This window comes from Pelmatolapia mariae, linkage group LG17 (assembly GCF_036321145.2).
Source record: "Pelmatolapia mariae isolate MD_Pm_ZW linkage group LG17, Pm_UMD_F_2, whole genome shotgun sequence".
Classification (NCBI taxonomy): Eukaryota; Metazoa; Chordata; class Actinopteri; order Cichliformes; family Cichlidae; genus Pelmatolapia; species Pelmatolapia mariae.
Genome location: NC_086242.1, coordinates 23,620,152 through 23,640,228, shown reverse-complemented (window position 1 = coordinate 23,640,228; position 20,077 = coordinate 23,620,152). Strand labels below are relative to the sequence as shown.

Sequence of the window (20,077 nt, the reverse complement as noted above, 5' to 3'; positions counted from 1 at the left end):
CTATCATTTTTTAAATAGAATATATACCCAAAAAATAACATCAAATTTCTTTTCCAGCTCCGTGATATTATACCTTGTGTATAATATAAAGGAAGATTGATATTATTCATCAATAAGATACATAACAAATATTTTCTTTCAACGTTAGCAGCCAAGATAGAGGTGGTTAGCCAGCTAGCTGTAACACTGCATGCTAGTGATGGGATTTCCGGCTCTTTTTAGAGAACCGGCTCTTTCGGCTCGGATCACTAAAAAGAGCCGGCTCTTTCGGCTCCGAACCGGCTCTTCAGGTTGTTTTGTTGCTTTAATTAATTTATTATTAACAATAATATAAAATTATGCACAAAAGGAATTACTAATGTAAAAAAAAGTGGTTTTATTTATATATGTTTATATATAAATATATACGGTGGCCCCTAGAGACAAAGCACGTACAAACTCCAAAACACACTAGCGTTAACTGAACTTCCAAAACAGAGCTACCTAGATCACTTAAATTACACAATTGAAAGCATATGTGTATTGTTTGTGTATTTATACACAAGCACTCATATATATTCAAATAATTTTAAAAAAATGTTCATTTACCTGTTACTACCACACACCAAATCCGGTCGTTGGTACTTCCTGGTTTGTGTAGCCACTAGGTAACAAAAACTCAACACTGCGCCTAGCATCCTGGAGCACTTCTGTTGTCTTTTGTACGTGCTTCTGAGTTTTTACGTGTTTTGGAGTTTTACGTGCTTCAGGGTTTGTACGTGCTTTGTCTCTAGGGGCCATCATAAATAGACATTTATTTATTCACTCCACATAAAATGTAATAAATAAATCATATAATACAAAAATCCAATTATTCACATTTCAACTTTTAACTATTTAAATTTTCAGCTTTTTCCTTTTAAACAAATTTAAAGTGAAACAACACAAAACACTGCAAACCACAACACAATTAAATATAAATTAAAATATGAAAACAAAAAGAAGATGCACATTCTCTGTCATATGGGCCTGCATGAATAAACTTTCTGAATCCTTTATCATCTGCAACTGAAAATAGTTGTGGATGATCACTATACCTTTCTAATGTGACATTGTTGTCCCTGGCTCTCTTTCTCTGTCTCTCCCTCCTGCTCTGTTCCTGTGCTACTCCGAGTGTAACTACCGTCCCTCCCCCCTCTGCCCAGCGCAAAGCACAAGGCTCGCATGCGGAGTGAAGCGGAAAAAAAGTGCGAGAGAGAAAAAAACCCCACGGTCGCGATAAGGAGCCGGCTCGCGTCGTTCACATCAAAGATCCGGCTCTAAGAGCCGTTTCGTTTGCGACCGACACATCACTACTGCATGCATCTGACACTTTTAGTTTCATCACATCCAAGTCAGTGTTTGCTATTGCCATTATTGTGTCAAAACTAATTTATCTGATTCGTACAATCCAGTTACTACTAGGCCCAAATCAGTTATCCTAATCAAAAATACATTCACTGTATTAAAACTGCCATATTAATGTTAATAATGTTTTGTTTTTTTATTTATGTGTAAAATGATTTTTAGTCTTATTTCTATCACAATATGTAGGAAGTTGGGGAAAATTCTCAAAGGTCATAAAAGGTAAGAATAAAGGGAAACACCAAAAACAAAAATTATAGAAATAAAACGTTAATCTGTAGAAGGTAAAAATCATGGAACATTTTTCATTTTGAGAAATGAAATAAAAATGATTTAAAAATATTTGAACTGTTAAATAATAATTAAAATTGTGATTTTTGTCTAAGTAACACATTACTTTATATTCTGAGAGATTTCCCCTGATACATTTTCTTGGTATTATTTTTCTTCCGTACATTCAGGAACCTTCTACATATTTCAGTACAAATAAGACCCAAGCTCAAACTGAATATTTTTAAAACTTATTCAACTGATTAATATTGCCAAATGCAAGAGCGTATCGATATGTTTGATTATTAAATCTAAGTGTTACTTACCAGGTCAAATCTGTTACTTTAATTCCAAATATTTTAAATTACAGTAACAGTTAAAGCTTTTTCATATGCCAATAATGACAAATAATGACTTTTATGGATTTTTATTAGTATCTCACATAAATAAATAAATAATAAATATTTAAATTCTATTGTTGGCAGTAATTGGATACTGTTTTAATGCATGAAACACCAGTTTGAAGCGTCTTCACCTGATTACATGAACAAGTGTCTGAAATATTTTCTTACTACCATTTTTACTGTCTGTTATGATTATTCCTTCTCCTCTCTCATATTAGCACCATCGTTGGTTTCCCATAGCAACTGGCCTGTTGGTCTTCTCAGTACAGTGGTTGTCATGGTGATATGCTGCGCAAGCAACCCCCGTCAGCATTGGACCAATAACCACAGATGGACGACATCATTTCCTTTTATAGAGCCAACATGTTGAAGGCCTGGGAGACAGAGATAGCAGGCTGACAGTGAGAGCGGTCGATGGGAAACACCGAGGCTGCAGGACGCTGTAAACAACAACAAACAGCAAACACTGAACCAGGGCTGGTTCTATACTTTCTGCTGCCCTGTGTGAGCTCAGGCCCCCACCCCACCAGAAGGGGGGATTCATTGGCCAATTTGGGTGAACTGACTGAGTAAAAGGGTCCAGAAGGAGGGGGTTAGGGTGTTAATGAATGAATGGGAAAGGAAAAGTTCATCTTCGTGATGCCTGATCATCTCTCAAAATAAGGACCAGTGAATAGGCCTATCTATCTCTACCAGCAACTGTAACAGACAATATATGAAAATGACAAAAGTAAAGAAGAGGTCAGAGCAACACCTTCCAATCATGTTATGACAGTTAATGTTGCATTGTTTGTCCACCAGAGGGAACTCTGCAACTTACCTGTTGTCAACATTTTTGGAACAAACAGGCAGAACGTGAACAAATTTAAAAAATGAGTGCTTACTTTTTAAATATCTGTCTTAAAAAATAGGTCAAGCTCTAGTTACTCATTTAAAATGTTTTAGTGATCTTTAAAAACGTCTCACTTTCAGGCACTAAAGATGAATCTGTGAGACATGGATAACGATGGGGGTTTGGATTCAAATAAAAGTGTTGCAACTTCTTGGGACAGACATGAAAAATACTGAAATACATCAGCTTGTATCCATGAACATGAACTAATAAATGATGCTTATATGATGTCTTTGTAGTGCAACCCAGTCACAAACTGGAGCTGTGATGGACAGGTTGTTAGCCAGCGTCCTCTCTCATCCACACTGCTTTAAACCCCTACAAAACAAAACTGTGGCTTTATTAGGATAAGAGTGAAAAACCCACACCCAGGGTGGCAGAGGGACGTCGTACTTTGGATTATTTTATTTATATCATTTCAATCATAAAATTGTTTTTATTAATGTCTCCTTTTAGCCCGGGTACTCTAACAGCTGTTTCTAGGACTGCACTCTTCTGGACAGAGATCTCCAGTGTAGTTCATGGGATCTGAAATTAAGGAGTCCGGTTCAAATTTTATAGACCACTTGAAAAGTGGCAAAAAGTCATATTTTGCATGGTTGGATCTTAACAAGGTTCCAAGTAGAGCTTCAACATGCAACAAATGAGAGGGAGACAAGACGGGTTTTTTTTAGCATGCAATTTATTGAAAACAACGCTTAAACTGAAATAGGCTGTTTTAAAGCTGATCAAAAGTTTAGGACCGCATGCCTTTAAAAGGCCAAATCTGTGCAAAAATGTGGATTCATTGTCATTTTCTGTCAGGTGCTCACACTGTCATGACCTTCTGATGGCAAAGGCAAAAAAACTTCCCTTTTTGAACGTGTTGTTGAACTGCATAAGCAGGGTCCCTCGCAGCACACCATCACTGCTGAGGTTGGACGCAGTAAGACAGTCATTTGGAATTTCTTAAATGATCCTGCGGGTTACGAAACAAAAACATCAAGTGGAAAACCCCCCAAAATTTTTCAAGCACTGAGCCGGAGGAGCCAATTGGTGACAAGACACTGGACAATCCTCGATCCAAATTAAGGCCGTTACTGGTGCCGACTGCAGCCCCATAACCATCACACATCAGGGATCTGAGACTGAAGAGCTTCAAAAACAAAATACGTCTTCAAAGGCCTCGTCTCCTTGAACACCACAGAACTGACCATTTGGACTTTCCAAGAGAGCACCAAACATGGGACATTGAAAGATGGAAGGAGTTTTATTCTCTGATGTGAAAAAATTTAACCTCGATGGTCCTGATGGTTTCCACCTTTACTGGCATGACAAGCAGATCCCACCTGAGATGTTTTCTACACTCCACAGTGGAGGGGGCACCATAATGGTCTGGGGTGCTTTTTTCTTCAGTGGAATAATGGATCTTCAGGAGGTGTAGGGGTTTTTCAACAGGACAATGCTACAGTACACAATGCCCACAGGACCTCTTCCAGGAGAATAACATCACTCTTTTGGACCATCCTGCGTGTTCCCCTGATCTAAATCCATTTGAGAACCTTTGGAGACGGATGGCAAGGGAAGTTTACAAAAATGGATAACAGTTCCAGACAGCACAGACACTTTGTACGGCCGTCTTTACCACTTGGAGAAATGTCCCACTCACCTCATACAAATTCTTGCATTAAGCATGCCGCAACGAACTTTTGAAGTGATCAACAACAACGGTGGAGCTACTCATTACTCATCTTTGATTTCTCTTTTTTTTTTGGGGGGGGGGGGGGGGGGGGGGGTAAGGTTAGGGTTTTTGTTTTTGGGTTTAGTCTTAAACTTTTGATCAGCTGTAAAAAAAAAAATTAAAAAAAAAAGCCTGTTTCAGCTCAAACGTTGTTTTTAATAAATTGCATGCTCAAAAAAATGTTTTGTCTCACTCCCGTTTCTTCTTGTTGCATGTTGAAGCTCTACTTGGAACCAGTCTGCACTTCTGTTAAATTCATGTATTTTTTTTAAATTTATCAATTTAGTTTTTTTTATATAATTGGCATAAGCAGTCTTCTGTACAGCAGTCTTCAGCTGAGGGGGCTCATCATTCCCTCATGTAGCCTCGGTCCGCCCCTGCTGACAGAGAAGAAAACATCCACCCTCCTCTTCCTCAGCTGCAGCTTCATCCTCCAGCTGCCGTGATGTCTGCTGGCTGCTCGGACCTCCTCCTCCTGTGAATCAGACACCATCATGAAGCGTCTCTCCATCCTCTGCCTCACCTGCGGACTCCCGGACACTTGATCACCTGCAGGTTTTGTCGGCCTCGTCCATCCTTCATCATCCTCCTCTTCATCAGCAGACATGTTGTTTAGGCAGGATCCGTGACGCCGCGCTGACTGCTGATGGATGGAAGGAGCCGGAGGAGCGGCTAGAATGACGCTCGGCACGTAAGATGGAGGCTTTTATTTCCTTATCTTGGTTTTTAATCCGTATTTATTCAGAACATGGCCTGAGCCTGAGCTCGTTATTCAGAGGACATGACGTGCTGCACGCGGCGGACAGCTGTAGCAGGTGTGCCTGCTCGGTGTTTTTCCATGAGCGGTCAGGCTGGACTCTCAGCTGCTCAGCTCATCAAACTGTGCTGGTGTGAGAGGTGAGCAGGTAGACATGATGGGCTTCAGGCCGGAATCAGTCACAGCGGGGTTTACAGCACCATCATCAGCCTCCTCTGAGACACATTCGTATTTTAATGGAGGAGGTAATCATTTCAGCTAGAAAGCCTTCATCGAACTGTCCACAAACATTTGGCCATGTACAGCAGATCGGCATCTGCACAGATCTGTTTTAATCAGGACTTTGATGTAAAACAAAACAAAACAAAAACAAACAAAACACAGCTGCTCATTTATTTCCATGCATCGATTAATCGATCACTTCTTTTTTTACTCTAATGTTCAGGGCAAACAGACACCTAACCGGCTGATTATCAGTTATTGGATAAAAACGTAACTGATTTTTTAAAAATTACATTATGTATGAAAAGCAAATAAAGTAAATTAAATCTGGAGTTTTTAATTCTCTAATAAACTCATGTAAATCAACATATCAGATTTTAGTTGCTGAACAGTTTGAACAAAAACTGAGAAAGTTTCTGGCAGTGTGAGAGCATGATGATGAACATTTGTAATTTTATGACATTATAACAATAATTAATTAGTCATTCAGTAAAAAATGCTTTGTGTTCATTATTAATTGTTAGTATCCTGGTTATGGATGAAGTAAACTGTTCGCTTTGAGTCCTTTGTGTTTATATCAGAGTGGAATTAATCCAGATCAATAATTTAAATGTACATTTAAATTTACACTTAAGCTGTTTTCAAATGTCTGCATGTGATGTTTATAATATGAAAGATTTTCAGCAGGGTTAAATTACAGCTGGAGACTTATTTAAGTAATTATTAAAGGTAACCTTATTCTGTTCATTTCCAGCTTCATAGTCTTATTCCTGGACTTAGTAGCTTTGCATGATTGAGAGTTAAAAATAATCTCTTTAGGAATATTTAGTGTGTGATGGTTAATAAGGAAAAGCACAGGTCTGCATTAATTATCAGTTACACCTTATACTAAATCATTTGGGGCGTGAAATGTCAGAAAGCTAAACACTCCACAAACCTAAATAATTCAGAGTGATTTATGTTTACTCTCTTTTGGTGACGCTGTAGTTTAAACTGCGTTGTCCTGCTTCCCTCGTTTACCTACCCACCATCAGTCAAGATGGATGTGGTTGCTAAGGTTAAATCCAGAAGAGTAAACACAACGGCAGCCATAAACAGAATCTCCTCTGAGGGCTTCTTCACATCCTTAAAGAGCGACCTCAGAGGAGAGCCGGCTCTCTATGGAGGATTAATCAAATCAGCTGCAGCACTGACTGGGAATTAAGTCCTGAGGTGGAGATGAGGACGGTGATGATGAATAGTTCCATGTGGTGGAGTTTGTCTTGTACCTGAGAGGAAAACATGCAGCTGTGTTTCCATAAAACAGTCCTGAGCACTGCTGCCTCTGACATTTCCTGGATTTTAAGAAAACATAAACAGCTTCCTCACTTTTTTAATATCTGGAGATTCTACATTTCCCCAGACGTGACTTCTGAAGTGGAACTACGGCTTCATTAACGCTCCTGTCCATGACTTCAAATCCCAAGCAGAATTCCTACTGAGCAAAGATTGCCCTCTGTAAATGTTTTAATTAGAACTCAGAGATGAGCATGGCTGTGACATGAACAAACCATAATCACATACTGTGTATGCTACCGTTGTATATAGTGTATTATCTCACGTATTTTTTTATTTGTTTGTATTTTATTTTTATTTTTTGTATTTTCCTTCTGACCTAAGCTGAGGTAACGCAAAAATTTCCTCGTTGTGGGATCAATAAAGTCTTATCTTATCTTATTTAAACTCACCAGTATGACTCTCAGCTAACTTACTTACTGCTAACTATCTGATATCCAAACAACAAACCAAACTTTCAAACTTCCTACCAACTTACCAACCAACCATATCCCTCACTCTTTATCTCAATACCAATCTACCAACAAGCTTCTGGAGCTGTGTATCAATGACACTAATTCTGACTAACCCTGCAATCTACTTAAGCTCCCTGTGCAACATCAACAAACTCTTATTAATGACTTCTTTTGCCTTTAACTGAACTACAGTCAGAGTTTGAATGCAATGAAACTGCTAGTGTAGCTAAATTAAAGCTAGCTGGCTATCCACCCCTGCATCCTGGTAGTGCTCCAGAAAACAGTAATAAACATTTAATTGGAAGTAATTTGGTACTGAGATTGTATTTTACTAGCAATAATATTACAAGGTTATTTTGTCCCATTAGTTGATGATGCTAAGTTAGCAGCCAGATTAACTGTGGCATTTGGGTAGTATGGCTGACCTTATCTATTCAGGACACATTGATAGCTAGTAATCTATGAACATTAGCATGCAAGTTAGCATTAACTAATATTAGGCACAGTGAATTTTGATTTTCAAATCTAAATGAAGAATGACTAGCCTGTCACTAATTTTCACCTGATGTTGGCTACAACATTGAGACAGGTGGGCCTCATTGCCATTAACCTACGTATCTCACCAATAAAACAAATCTCATTACTTCTTGAGCCTCACACCTTTCTGAAAAATGACCAGCAGTAGTCTATCTAACCACCAAACAACCAACAAACCTTTTTATTTTGCATGTCTGAACTATTTATTGTTGAGTAATAACTTGGTGTAGGGATTGTGAGGAGCTGTCGACTGTATCTAGTAATCAGCACTATAGCTTAAGGTGCTGCTCAGGAGTATTGTTGGGATAAATAAACAGTTTATGTTGAAAAATATTTCCCAAACATTAATTTGGTTGTGGTTTTTCTAATGCCAAATGTCTCTGTCTCCACAGCTGGTCTCTGACCCAGCAGTACAGCAATGGTGTATGCCCAGACATCAAACACAGTCGGTGTCAATCCCTCCATCTACTTGCCATCGTTCATGTATCAGATGTCATTTAACTACTCCAAGAGAGAAAACTCAACTGTCCTGGCAACCTTACCCACAACTCCCCTCTGCATCCTCGAGGGCACGTCCACCGGCCAGTTGAATACTACCTCTGTCCCTGATGAGCTGACTTCAGGTGAGGTTGCCGTCCTAGGCTTGGTATTTGGGGTTCTATGGCTGGTCTCCATCTTGGGAAATGCCCTCGTATGCCTGGTCATCCACCGAAGCCGACGGACTCAGTCCACAACCAACTACTTTGTGGTGTCTATGGCCTGCGCGGACCTGCTCATGAGCCTAGGTTGTGCCCCATTCGTCCTCTTGCAGGTTGCCTCTGGACGTTGGCCAATGAGCACAGCAGCTTGCAAGGCTGTGCGCTATCTACAGCACCTTTGTCCAGGTGTGCAGGTCTACGTCCTGCTTTCCATCTCAATAGACCGCTTCTACACAATCGTCTATCCCCTCAGCTTCAAAGTGTCCAGAGAAAAGGCAAAGAAGATGATTCTGGCTTCGTGGTTATTTGATGCAGCCTTCGTCTCCCCCTGCCTCTTCTTCTATGGATCTACATCTACAGACAGTCATTGTGACTTTTTCCTTCCTGAGAGCTGGGGCAGCATAGTCTACGCAGCGGTTCACCTTCTCATTGGTTTTCTGGTCCCTGCTGGATTGATCATCTCATTCTACCAGAGGGTGGTCAGGTACATCTGGAGGATCAGTGCTGATGGCCACACTGTGCGGCGGACAATGAACATTGTTCCGCGGACTAAAGTCAAGACCATCAAAATGTTTCTTATGCTTAATTCTGTTTTCTTCCTCACCTGGACACCCTTCTATCTTGCCCAACTGTGGCATCCGAGGGAGTCTGATGGGCCCAGCAGGCAGGGACTGCTTTTCTTCACAGCCATCACCTGGATCTCCTTCAGCTCCACAGCATCCAAACCCACCCTGTATTCTGTCTACAATGCAAACTTCAGACGCGGCATGCGGGAGACATTCTGCATGTCATCCATGAAATGCTACCGCAGTAATGCCTACACCATCACCGCGAGCTCCCGCATGGCCAAAAAGAATTATGTTGGGGTGGTGGACATCCCAGTGCAAGCAAAGATGGTGACTAAAGACTCGGTCTACGATACATTTGACCGAGAAGCTAAAGAAAAGAAGGTAGCTTGGCCCACTAATGCGAACCCTCCAAATACCTTTGTGTGAATGAACTTGGACAGCTTTGAAACTGAACTCACAAACATAAACTTGTCTAACATAGCAGTGCCAGTGGTGGCAGGTGAATTAGCTGGAGGCTAACATGCTAGCACTGTATTTAAGTAAAACGTTTACCGAATGTGTTCAGATTGTATAAAGGGCTTTTTTTGATGTGAGAAACCCTATAGCAGCCATATTGGTGATTTTTATACTTCAGATTTCAATCAGAATTTGTTTTCGTGCTGTGTTTTGATGGATCGTTCTCCATGGATAAATTCCATTTTGTGTTTTGATGTCAACTTGTTAGCTAGCTAACTTTCTGTGTGGTCATCGATCATAAAAGTCTTGTAACTGCATCTGGTTTGCTACAGTAATGTACGTGGTAGATGCTAATGTTAGTAAAGGCTAAAATGTTAACAATGACATTATCTGCTTTGTCACTATGACTGAGTAACGGTGAGCTGGTTAGATACCAAAGCCCGGGATCCAAGCTTGTTCAAATAAACTGGGCTGAATCATTGGAATACAATCAGGATCAATTATGACTTTAACAACCATGTCAGAAAGACCCACTCAGGTTCAAACTTAGCTGAGTGGTCATAGCTAAACATGACAACATGAAGACACTGTTTGATTCGGTTCAGTTTCAGAATGGTGCTTAGTTCTTAAACAGCATCAAGGCAGAACTCATTTGGTGTCAAAGTGGATCGGTAGCTTAAATCTTAAAGTGCGATTGCAGAGGGACTTAAGTCCTGTAATTTCTGATTGAGATGAGTTCCTCAACATCATCCTCAGCACTGCTGTGTGGAAACGCTCAACAAAGATAGAACCTGAACATTTGTCCTCCTTCCAATGTGCTGAAATATCCAGACTTGAGATCAAATGGATGTTCAGTAATGAGGATCCTTGAGGAGCTGTATGAATGAAGCAACCGAGTTTGTAGCTGTGATCAGTTCTCATGAAGTTTGATCAGTGTGATTAAAGATGATTTGTTATATGAAGGAAATTTATGAGTTTTTGTGGGAATATCCAGGGAAATGTTCCAGAAGACAAAAGACAGAGAAACAGAAGCAAGCTTTTAGAGAGTGAAATTTAATGAAGTCAGTAAAGTCATTGCTGCACAATCACCTCTTTCTGTTTTTAAGGCATTGGTAAATCTGAGACTTGTGCACGTTAATGTGTGGATATCTGAAATCCGCATATACATTACAGATCAGGGGTGAGCTGCAACATTGCTGCAAAGTTACGAGCATTAGTTGGTCCTAATATTAGGTCAGTGCACCACATAGTACACTGCGTCATTGTGTATTTGACTAAAGCTCAAAAACACTGAGAAACTCTAGGATTTGGTCGGATCTCTTTCAGCAGCAGTGACCTACAGTGATCTGCAGGTGTCGCTCACCTGTGCCACAGCAGCAGCTTGATAGAGGTGCTCTTGTTTGCTTATGGTCAGATAATCAAGTCCATTGATTAACTGATATGGATGCAGTAACAACGCACTGAGGTTTTCACACAGTGCCTCTGCAGACTGCTCAGTGTGTAATAAATGATGACACAATGGGAAACATCACATGCTTCTCTTTGTCTCAGGTTATGTTTACCTGATTCTGTGACTTGCTGAGCTTCACCTGAGTTTTTATTGTGTGGACCTTGTTTTTCATGGAAGGTAAATGTGTGTACCAACTTACACTTTAAATGTTCCACAGTCCCTGCAGAATGAACACGGTGGCTCCGTCTGTGCATTTGCTGCACTAACATACATACTCCTTCCCGCAGACAGTCACAGCACTTCCTGCGAGTCTGCATTAATCTGCACATTGTTTACGGGACACTCATTACCTGCTGTAAGTACAAATGTTTGTGATCCATGCATGAATCTGACTATCCCGTCCTCAGATTCACGCATGAACAGAAGATACTCTGAGCTTCACTAAGGATCAAACAGTTTATTTGCTCTTAGACATTTTAAACTGACATTTTCTACAATCATAAAACAAAGTGCTTCAGCTATGTTTACAAAGGTGCACAAAAAAAAGAGCTTACAAGCTGTTCAGAAACAAGATTTCAGATTTTAGTGCGTGAAAAGAAGCCGGGGGCGCCGACCTGCTCGCTGCTGGTTTAGTCAGTCCTTCAGCTCACAGACGTTATCAGGATCAAACCAGAGGAAAGCCCGGCTTGACCCGATGACCAGACAACAATAACACAGCAGCTGTCCAACAGCTGACCCAGGAACAGCTGCACACACACACACACACACACTCTCACGTGTCACTATAAGAGTTTAGAAACAGGAGTAAGTCATGTGACCTGCAAACCACCACAGAAAGACATTGATCCTCAGTTCAGAGCATGTATTTGTGTTCTCAAGTTTAACATCTTTATTCACTGGAATGGTGATTAAGCGTCAGCTCCACAAACAACTTTCTGCTGCTTCTGTGTGAAGATGTCGGATCTGACCTGCAGCCAGGACCTTTTGTCCCCCCCTGCTGGCTGTGAGGGTTACTACATGCACTGTACGAGGAGGTGAACCTCCGTGCTGAGAACAGAGGGAGGTTTATTCTCTGGAGGTTTAAAGGTCTCATGAGTCCTGTGTGAGTGATGAAATGCAGGAGAAGAGGAGGAGAAGGAGGAAAAGCGTCTAACTCTGCCCATTGCTGCTACTGATGTTGTTGTTCTTGCTGTTCTTGGATGTCTTGTTGCCACCGCTTGGAGGCATTTTCTGCTCGTCTCCGGTGAGCAGAGCTTTAATCTCTGATGGAATCTTGCCCTGATCCATGGCCGAACACCACTGCTTGTACTGCAGGAGGACGACAGGAGACAGGTGAACAGCAAGTTAACAGTCTTTATTTATTTATTTATATATATATATATATATATATATATATATATATATATATATATATATATATATATATATATATATATATATATATATATATGTATTTAATATATTCAGCTTAATTCAAAAAGCCAGATGTACTTTTAATATTATTATTAAAAGAAAAAAGTGGTGGGGGTTTGGGCATCACAGATCACCAGTGGGGGTTTAGAGGAAGACTAATGTCTGATTCTGACTGTGTAACAATTTAAAGAACAGAAGAAGATGGTCACCATGGTGAGATCCGACCTTTTGCTTCCTCCACAAAACTCAGATTAACCAAAGTTTGTTTCAGGTATTTGTGCAGACACGCCGCTAAAAACGAGGCGCACTGGATTTATCACACACGACAAAACGAGAGCCTCGTACTTAGGGATGGGTATCGTTTAGGTTTTATCCGATACCGGTGCCAAACCGGTACTTTTGAAACGGTGCTGGTGCTTAAACGGTGCTCAAACCGGTGCTTAAAGAATGGAGAACACAAAATTGGTCCAAAAACCTCTCATGTTCAGCTGTTTTTTGTAAAAAGATAACAATGTTAGCCTTTTCTGCAGCTATAGGGCATATATGGTATCACTCTTGGCTGGAAGCAGTGCTTAAACAATGGAAAAAACACAAAATTGGTCCAAAAACCTCTCATGTTTAACTGTTTTCCACTTTTTCTTTTGGTCATTTTAGCCTTTTTGGCCAGGGTGAAGGGAGTATCTGCCATCAAACAAGAAGACAGTGTTTGCTAGTTCACCTTACATGCATTAATGTAATAACATGGTTAGCCTACTCAACATAAATTACACACGAACAACATTAAGCTACTCACGCAGAGAAGAACGGCGGCTGCTGCCATCATCATCCGTCATCATTTCTGCTACACTGGCAGGGCTAGGGGCCAGGACTCTACTCTTCGAGTTTTTGGGGGATGTTGCTAACTCCAGGTCCGATAACAGGCACCACACCCGCAGTAGATGTGCTCGGTGTGAGGTCTCGCAGCAAGCTATCAAACACGGCGCATTTCTCGGCTTTAAAAAAACGCTATGCGTCGCCAGGTGTTTCATCAGATTCGAGGTGTTACCTCCTTTGACAGTATCACAGTATCACCTTAAAGCACTTGTTGCAGGCTGCTGAGTTTGCATCTTTTGCTGTGAAGTACAGCCAGACTTTTGACCGCTTCGTCTTGGGCATTTTTAATCTGTAGCTCTGCTCTAAAAGAACGTACGTACCTGGACCCGCCTACTATCCTCGGAAACGTAAAATGATTGGCTAGAATTGGCTCAGGAAAAAAAAAAAAAAAGCACCGAAATGTGCGCTGCTTTTCGGTCTGGTTACTACCGTTTATGTCAGAACCGGTGCCATCATGGCACCGGACACCGGTACCCATCCCTACTCGTACTGAAGACGAGCATCTGACCTGACCTTCATCGTATTCTCATAACCACTGGAAACTAAAAGCACAGCTGAAGTTAAACTCCTGACTCATCGCCCAGAGAGCTGCAGTTGTACCTGTCCCAGGTGACTGCGGTCGTGTTTTTACTCTCAACAGAAACTGGGTGAAGTAATGTTAATTGTGACGTTCGTGTGCATCCGATTTTCAAACTTTATTTAAATACCAGGAAACGGAGCGCAGAGAGACTTGTGTGTTTAAACTGGGAGTGTGTCTGACCTCTGTGGTCGGCGTTATGAAGCTTCTCTCTGACACAGAGCTCAATCATGTGTTTGAAATCTGAGTTCATGTCTAACTGGTGTCTCACCATCTCAAGCTCCTCCCGCAGGGCGCAGATGGCTCTCTCCTTACTGGAAACCAACTCCTCCAGGTACTGGTACCTTAGCTTCTTCCGGGCTCGGCACTCGCGGGCGCTCTGCCGGCTTCGCTCCAGTTTGGCCTTCAGGTCGATTTTGGCAGGTTTACGGCCGCGTTTTCCCGGCTTCTTCACTTTGCCCGCCATCTGATGACAAGCAGACACGAGCGATAAATTAGACACAGGACAGAGACACCACCAGCAGACACCACCAGGTCTGTTAATGTGCTTTGAGCAGAGAGGTGATACCTGTTATTTCTGACTGGATTGGTTGAGCCAGCTTACACACAGAACGCCTGGATGTGCTAAAGTTCATTTACAGTGAAAGCTCTCAAATTAGCTTCCAGATTAGACCTGAACGAGCAGAGTTGGCAAAAGTACACACATTCTCTACTTAAGTAGAAATACAAATACTACTGTTAAAAAATACTCCAGTAAAAGTTGAATTTTTATTCAAGTAAAAGTAAAAAAAAAGTACCGGCTCTGAAATGTACTCAGAGAAAGAAAAAGTAGCTCCTCAAAGAACATTTCCACCACCTATTTTTATGCTGCATTGACTGAACCTTGTGTTATATTAATGTCATGACATAACAATATTAGTCGATATGAATACAAACTTTATTTCAGTCTAAATTTTATTTCCAATAATTGTACTCAGCTTGAATCGGTTAAGTAGAACATGAGCAGGAAGGAAAATAAAAACTCTGTTTTCTGGTGCCTGCATTGTAGAGGGTGACTTTACTTTTAAACAGCAAAATGAGTACAGTCAGGGGCTAAAGTGGATTCAGCAGGTGGGTGAACACTAAAATCAGTTTTAATTGCTCAGTGTTGGGGGAAAAAAAATCATAACTCACTATAATTTCTACTGAGAGCTCCAGTAGATTTTCTTAGTGTACAGGTTGTGATCAGCTGACCTGCTGCTCTTTGTGGATTTACACACCTGAATTCAACCAGATGTGAGCAGATGTTTCATGAGTTGTCCTGGCTGATTTCCATACACTGACAGTACACTGTTTATGCTGTCTTTATATTAGACACTATAAAGTTGGTATGAAAGTGGAATTCAGTGAATGAGTCTCAGCATCATAAGCTAAAATTCAAATGAATCTCTGCTACACTTCATGTAAAGTAAATCTGACCATGAAACCACAGCCACTGTGCACCAGTCACATACTGTTCTTTACTTTAAATCCATCACAGTACAGCAAACTAACCTGTTTATCCTGCACTAACCTGCAGATGATTTTCATGCAGGCCTTAAATAACACAGTTAAGTCTACCTCAGTTTGTTTAGCATGTTTCACAATATGAAAAAACATAGTTGCACATGTACAGACCCAATATCTGATTGGATAACATACTTGATGAGGACTTACAAGTAAACTTTAAATGAGCTGTCCTTTTAAATCTAAGCTCTCTTCTTCGTTTCCTGTCCTCTTTCTTATCTTTCTCCATCTCTGAGTGTAGTTGGCCCTCTTTTTTTTCTCTCCCTGTGAAATACAGAAGCTGAACCTTTAGCTAGCAACTGTGTGACAAACTGCACACAAAGAGTTCGTGTGTTTGCTGATGTTTGTTGAAGTGCTGCATTTCAAATTACCTAACACAAAACATTACTCTCTTTATCCTCGCTCCTCTTCAGTAGCTAGCTAGAACCGTGAACACAACCTATGGACACCTGCAGTTGTTCTAGTGTTGTGCTAAAAAATAAAAATTTAAAAACGTAATAAATGAATAAATAAATCAGAACTCCGGCCCTCTGTAACCCCTGACTACATCTCTTTTTATGCCACATCGCCTGGTGATTAATAAACGAACGGGATTTCCTTTTATGCGTTTCTGTTTAGGCTCAGATCGGTTTTAAGTTTGGAGGCTCGCAGTGACTGAAATAATGACTCCCCTCAAATCAGTTAAAGGAAAAGTAACGAGCCTGTCTGAAACAGTGAGGAGTAGAAAGTTAAGATATTTGTTTAAACATGCAGGGAGTAAAAGTTAAAAAGTAGTCAGGAAAAAAAACCTACTCAAGTAAACTACAGATACAGTAACAAAGTATTTCGTTACTATATCATCCAACAAGTACGACTGACTTCTACTCATCAATCAGAACACTGAAAAACAGCGTCAGCAGTCCTGAAGTCCCTCAGATCTCGGTGTGAGGACAGCAGTAAGTTTTTTTTAAAAATAATATCTGACAGCTGATGAATATCAGCATTAAATAAATAAACTTCTTGTGAGCTGCAGACAGTTTACAGCAGGTTTGTTGTTCTATAAATAATAATTTCTTATCCTTCCTGAAATAAACATGTTTACGACACGGGGAGCTAACGTAGCCTCGGTTAGCACACAGGATACACAGCTGTAATCTAGCCCGTTAAAGTAATTCCTTCTTTAACGACACTATCGACACTGACAAAGGTGAAGTGACCAGACGTTGACTAGTTAAAGCTGCTAATTAGTACCCCGCAGTTTCCTTTAGCCGTTAGCAGCCGTTAGCAGTCCTTAGCTAGCTCACCTTGTTGTCTTCCATGTTGCTAACGCGCAGGCTGCCGTTAGGTCCGCTCAGGGATCACACTGTGTTCCCGGAAGTCTGGACGGAACGAACCGGCTCGGTATCGTCAGCGAGGGCTCCAGAAGCAGCTCATCAATCAGTCTGATCACCGATCAGTCTGACGGTTCCCTGCTTTGTTTACATCTGCTGACGTCTACGCGTTTACGTCACTTTTTATTTTTTATTTTTTTACAAACAAAACTTTATTAAATAAAATAATGGAACAAAGACAGCTACCACTTAACCGGAAATAGTGAGATGGTAAAATAAATAAATAAATAAAAAACGTCAAACCCGAGTAAACAGTCAGATAAAAACTAATTATATTCTTAACAAGAAAATTAAAGTAATAATAGTAATCAAAGAAGTTACCACGCCTCGTGATATCGCCTTTAAAAAGCTTGTTCATTTTACTCTGGTGAAGAAATGAATTGCTGTGATATCATCTTCATGATTTGCAGTAGAGCACAGCAGGTCTTGAAAACTGCGTTCTATAACTACACGATAAAACTCTGGGTTTCCCAAAATCAGGGAACAATAAAACTTCTGCTTTTCTCCGACCTGTTCCCTTTTCCTTTCCCAACCCTCCTCTGACCAGAAATTCTCACTTTTCACAATGACAGTCTGAATTTGGACGCTCAGTTAAAGTTTCAGTCTGAGATCACGCCATGTGAATGAGTGAAATTGTTTTTTAGAATCTCATAATTTGGATCTTAAAAGTAAAACGCTTTACTGTCTCTCTGATGAGTTTTGCCTTTAAAATTTAAAAAGTCTCCTCAGTAAATTAAATATCAAACTTTAGAATCTGTGGCTGAAAGTTCACAGTTAAGAGGTGAAAGTTCACACTGTTTACCCAAATGCTTTAAGAAGTTGATACATACAGATATATTTTTCAACCTTTGATGTTTTAAATAAAGTTGTTCACCTGCATTCTGCTGTCATCTGGTGTAAAGAAAACAGAATAATATGAAGAAGGTTTGTAAGGGTCGCTGTTGTCACAGAGAACAGACGGTCAGTGTGTGCAGGACAGAAACTGATGAAGAGTCTGAGCTCATCTTTACTTCTCAGTCTAAAGTATACACCAATTCACTGTTGGATATGAATGCACATATATTTTATTATTTTACTTAAAGTCTTTAAAGAGCCATAACTTATAACCATAACCACCTCTCCTCTTCCACAATCATCTCATCATCGCATTCAGAGGGTTAGAATTAATTAATTCATTCATTAATTCAATTATTCATATTAAGAAAACACATCCTGCTGTCCCTGAGAGTGGATTCTATGATGACATCTCCTCACAGGTCAAAGGGTCAAATGTATGTTAATCTACCCATGAGCTGCTGACTAATCCTGTTACATCAGCTGCTGGAAATTTAGAGGAAATGAAGATGATGTTGTGGAAGAAGGTTATACAAATATCAGAGCTTCTGTTCTGAGTTTACTTCCTCAGCAAGCTTTAGTGAGATTAGCACAAAGAGACATGGAGAGCAATCATGGTGGATCCTGCTGAGACTGTTCAGGTGAAGTATGAAGTCATCAGGCTACTGTTACACACACTTTATTCATTCCTCTGATATCACTGACAGTAGATGTTATTTTAAAGATCATGCCCAGTTCTGTCATGATACGTGTGAACACGTGTGAAGAGAGCCAGAGATTAATAACTTAACAGTAACTAATGATTAAATGCAGAGAGGTGTACAAGCACATAGTGAGTGAAGAAGAAACACTCAGTGCATCATAGTGTAGCACCCAACCCATGTAGCTAGTATTCAAATTAGATCAAAGAGGTGTTGTAGCACTATGAGCAGGGCCGTGGGTTCTTTAATTTAGTGGCTTGCCCTACTAACCTGTAATGCTGATGAAATGATGTTTGTACCAGATAACACTTCAGAAAGTGCAAACTGTCAGTAATGCCTGGGGTTGCTGTCGGTGAGGCAGCCCTCTATGCTCCTCCTGTAGGCCTCCTTGCCCTGTTTGATGCCCCTGCTAGGTTGGCTCATGCAGTGCTGTACAGGGAACTATCTCACGAGTTCTGATTAGAGCCTGTACTCCACTTGTCAACCAAGGTTTTCCGTTAGGAACAACCCGGATGGTTTTAGTCACTGTCACATTCTCTACGAAGCACTTAATGTAGAAAAGGACTGACTGATGATAAGCCAATATTGGAGAATTCTGCTCTCCCTTTCTAGTCCCTGTCAGTACTCTTGCTGCGGCATTTTGTATTAACTGAAGGCTTTTCAGCGAATTTTTAGGACATCCTGATAATAACGAATTACAGTAGTTCATCCTAGAAGTAATAAATGCATGAACTAGTTTTTTCAGCGTCACTCTGAGACAGGATATTTCTAATTTTAGAGATATTGCAGAAATGGAAGACACAAAACAAGACACAAGAAGACACAGGCTTACATATTTGTTTAATTAGTGCATTAAAGGACATATCCTGGTCAAAATGATTCCAAGATTCAAATGTCCAGCTGGGATAACCACATTTACTCAGGGCCTTCTTGATATGTTCTTCTGCTTCCCTGGCCCCTGTGTCTGTGGGGATGTTGTTCACTCTGTGTTGTAGTGTCCTAATGACACCCAGTTTGTGCTCCAGTGGATAATGAGAGTCAAACCTTAAATACTGATCTGATTTACGGTATACATCAACTTTTAAATGTCCCCCATTACTGATGGAAATCTCACAGTCTAAGAAGGCTAACCTGCTACTTTTCATATTCTCCCCAGTGAATTTGATGTCTTGGTCCATTGAGTTAATGTGACCACTGAATTGTGGTATGTCCTGAGATTTGATTTTCACCCAGGTTTCAGCCATATACCTCAACTAATGACTTGGGGGTGTTCCAGGGTAGCATAACAGAGCCATCTTTTCCACTTCTTCCATGCACAAGTTGGCCACAATGGGTGAAACTGAGGAACCTCAGTTAGCACTGGAACCCTAGGTAGTACTGACCCTTGTATGTGAAATAGGTGGAATGAAGACACAGTTCCTAAAGCAAACACACTTGGTCTATGCTGAGAGTGGTCCTGTTGCTGAGGTTGGGGTCATCCTGTAATCTCTTACGAACTACCTCCAATGCTTCCGTGACTGGGATGCAAGTGAAGAGAGATGTAACATCGTACGAGACCATTGTTTCATCTGCCTCCATAATGACGTCTCTCACCTTCTCAACAAAATCTAAGGTGT

General features: G+C 40.6%; 2 protein-coding genes across 4 annotated transcripts; one reads left to right on the top strand and one right to left on the bottom strand.

The window, feature by feature from the left end:
• The first annotated feature begins 5,251 nt into the window (after positions 1-5,251).
• Positions 5,252-11,975, top strand: gpr19 (G protein-coupled receptor 19). Of its 3 annotated transcripts, none has more exons than XM_063501127.1 (2): positions 5,252-5,360; positions 8,368-11,975. In XM_063501127.1, exon 2 carries the CDS (start codon positions 8,394-8,396, stop codon positions 9,666-9,668), a length of 1,275 nt encoding a protein of 424 aa, XP_063357197.1. In that variant the 5' UTR covers positions 5,252-5,360; positions 8,368-8,393; the 3' UTR covers positions 9,669-11,975. The 3 variants fall into 3 exon arrangements, with proteins under 3 accessions (XP_063357197.1, XP_063357199.1, XP_063357198.1); XM_063501129.1 differs by having other exon boundaries at positions 5,266-5,356; XM_063501128.1 differs by lacking the exon at positions 5,252-5,360 and adding an exon at positions 5,462-5,566.
• On the bottom strand, positions 11,591-17,045 carry crebl2 (cAMP responsive element binding protein-like 2). The gene is made up of 3 exons (XM_063501131.1): positions 16,840-17,045; positions 14,283-14,477; positions 11,591-12,456 (listed from the first exon to the last, which is right to left on the bottom strand). Exons 1-3 carry the CDS (start codon positions 16,852-16,854, stop codon positions 12,298-12,300), a joined length of 369 nt encoding a protein of 122 aa, XP_063357201.1. The 5' UTR covers positions 16,855-17,045; the 3' UTR covers positions 11,591-12,297.
• Between the last annotated feature and the right edge of the window lie 3,032 nt (positions 17,046-20,077).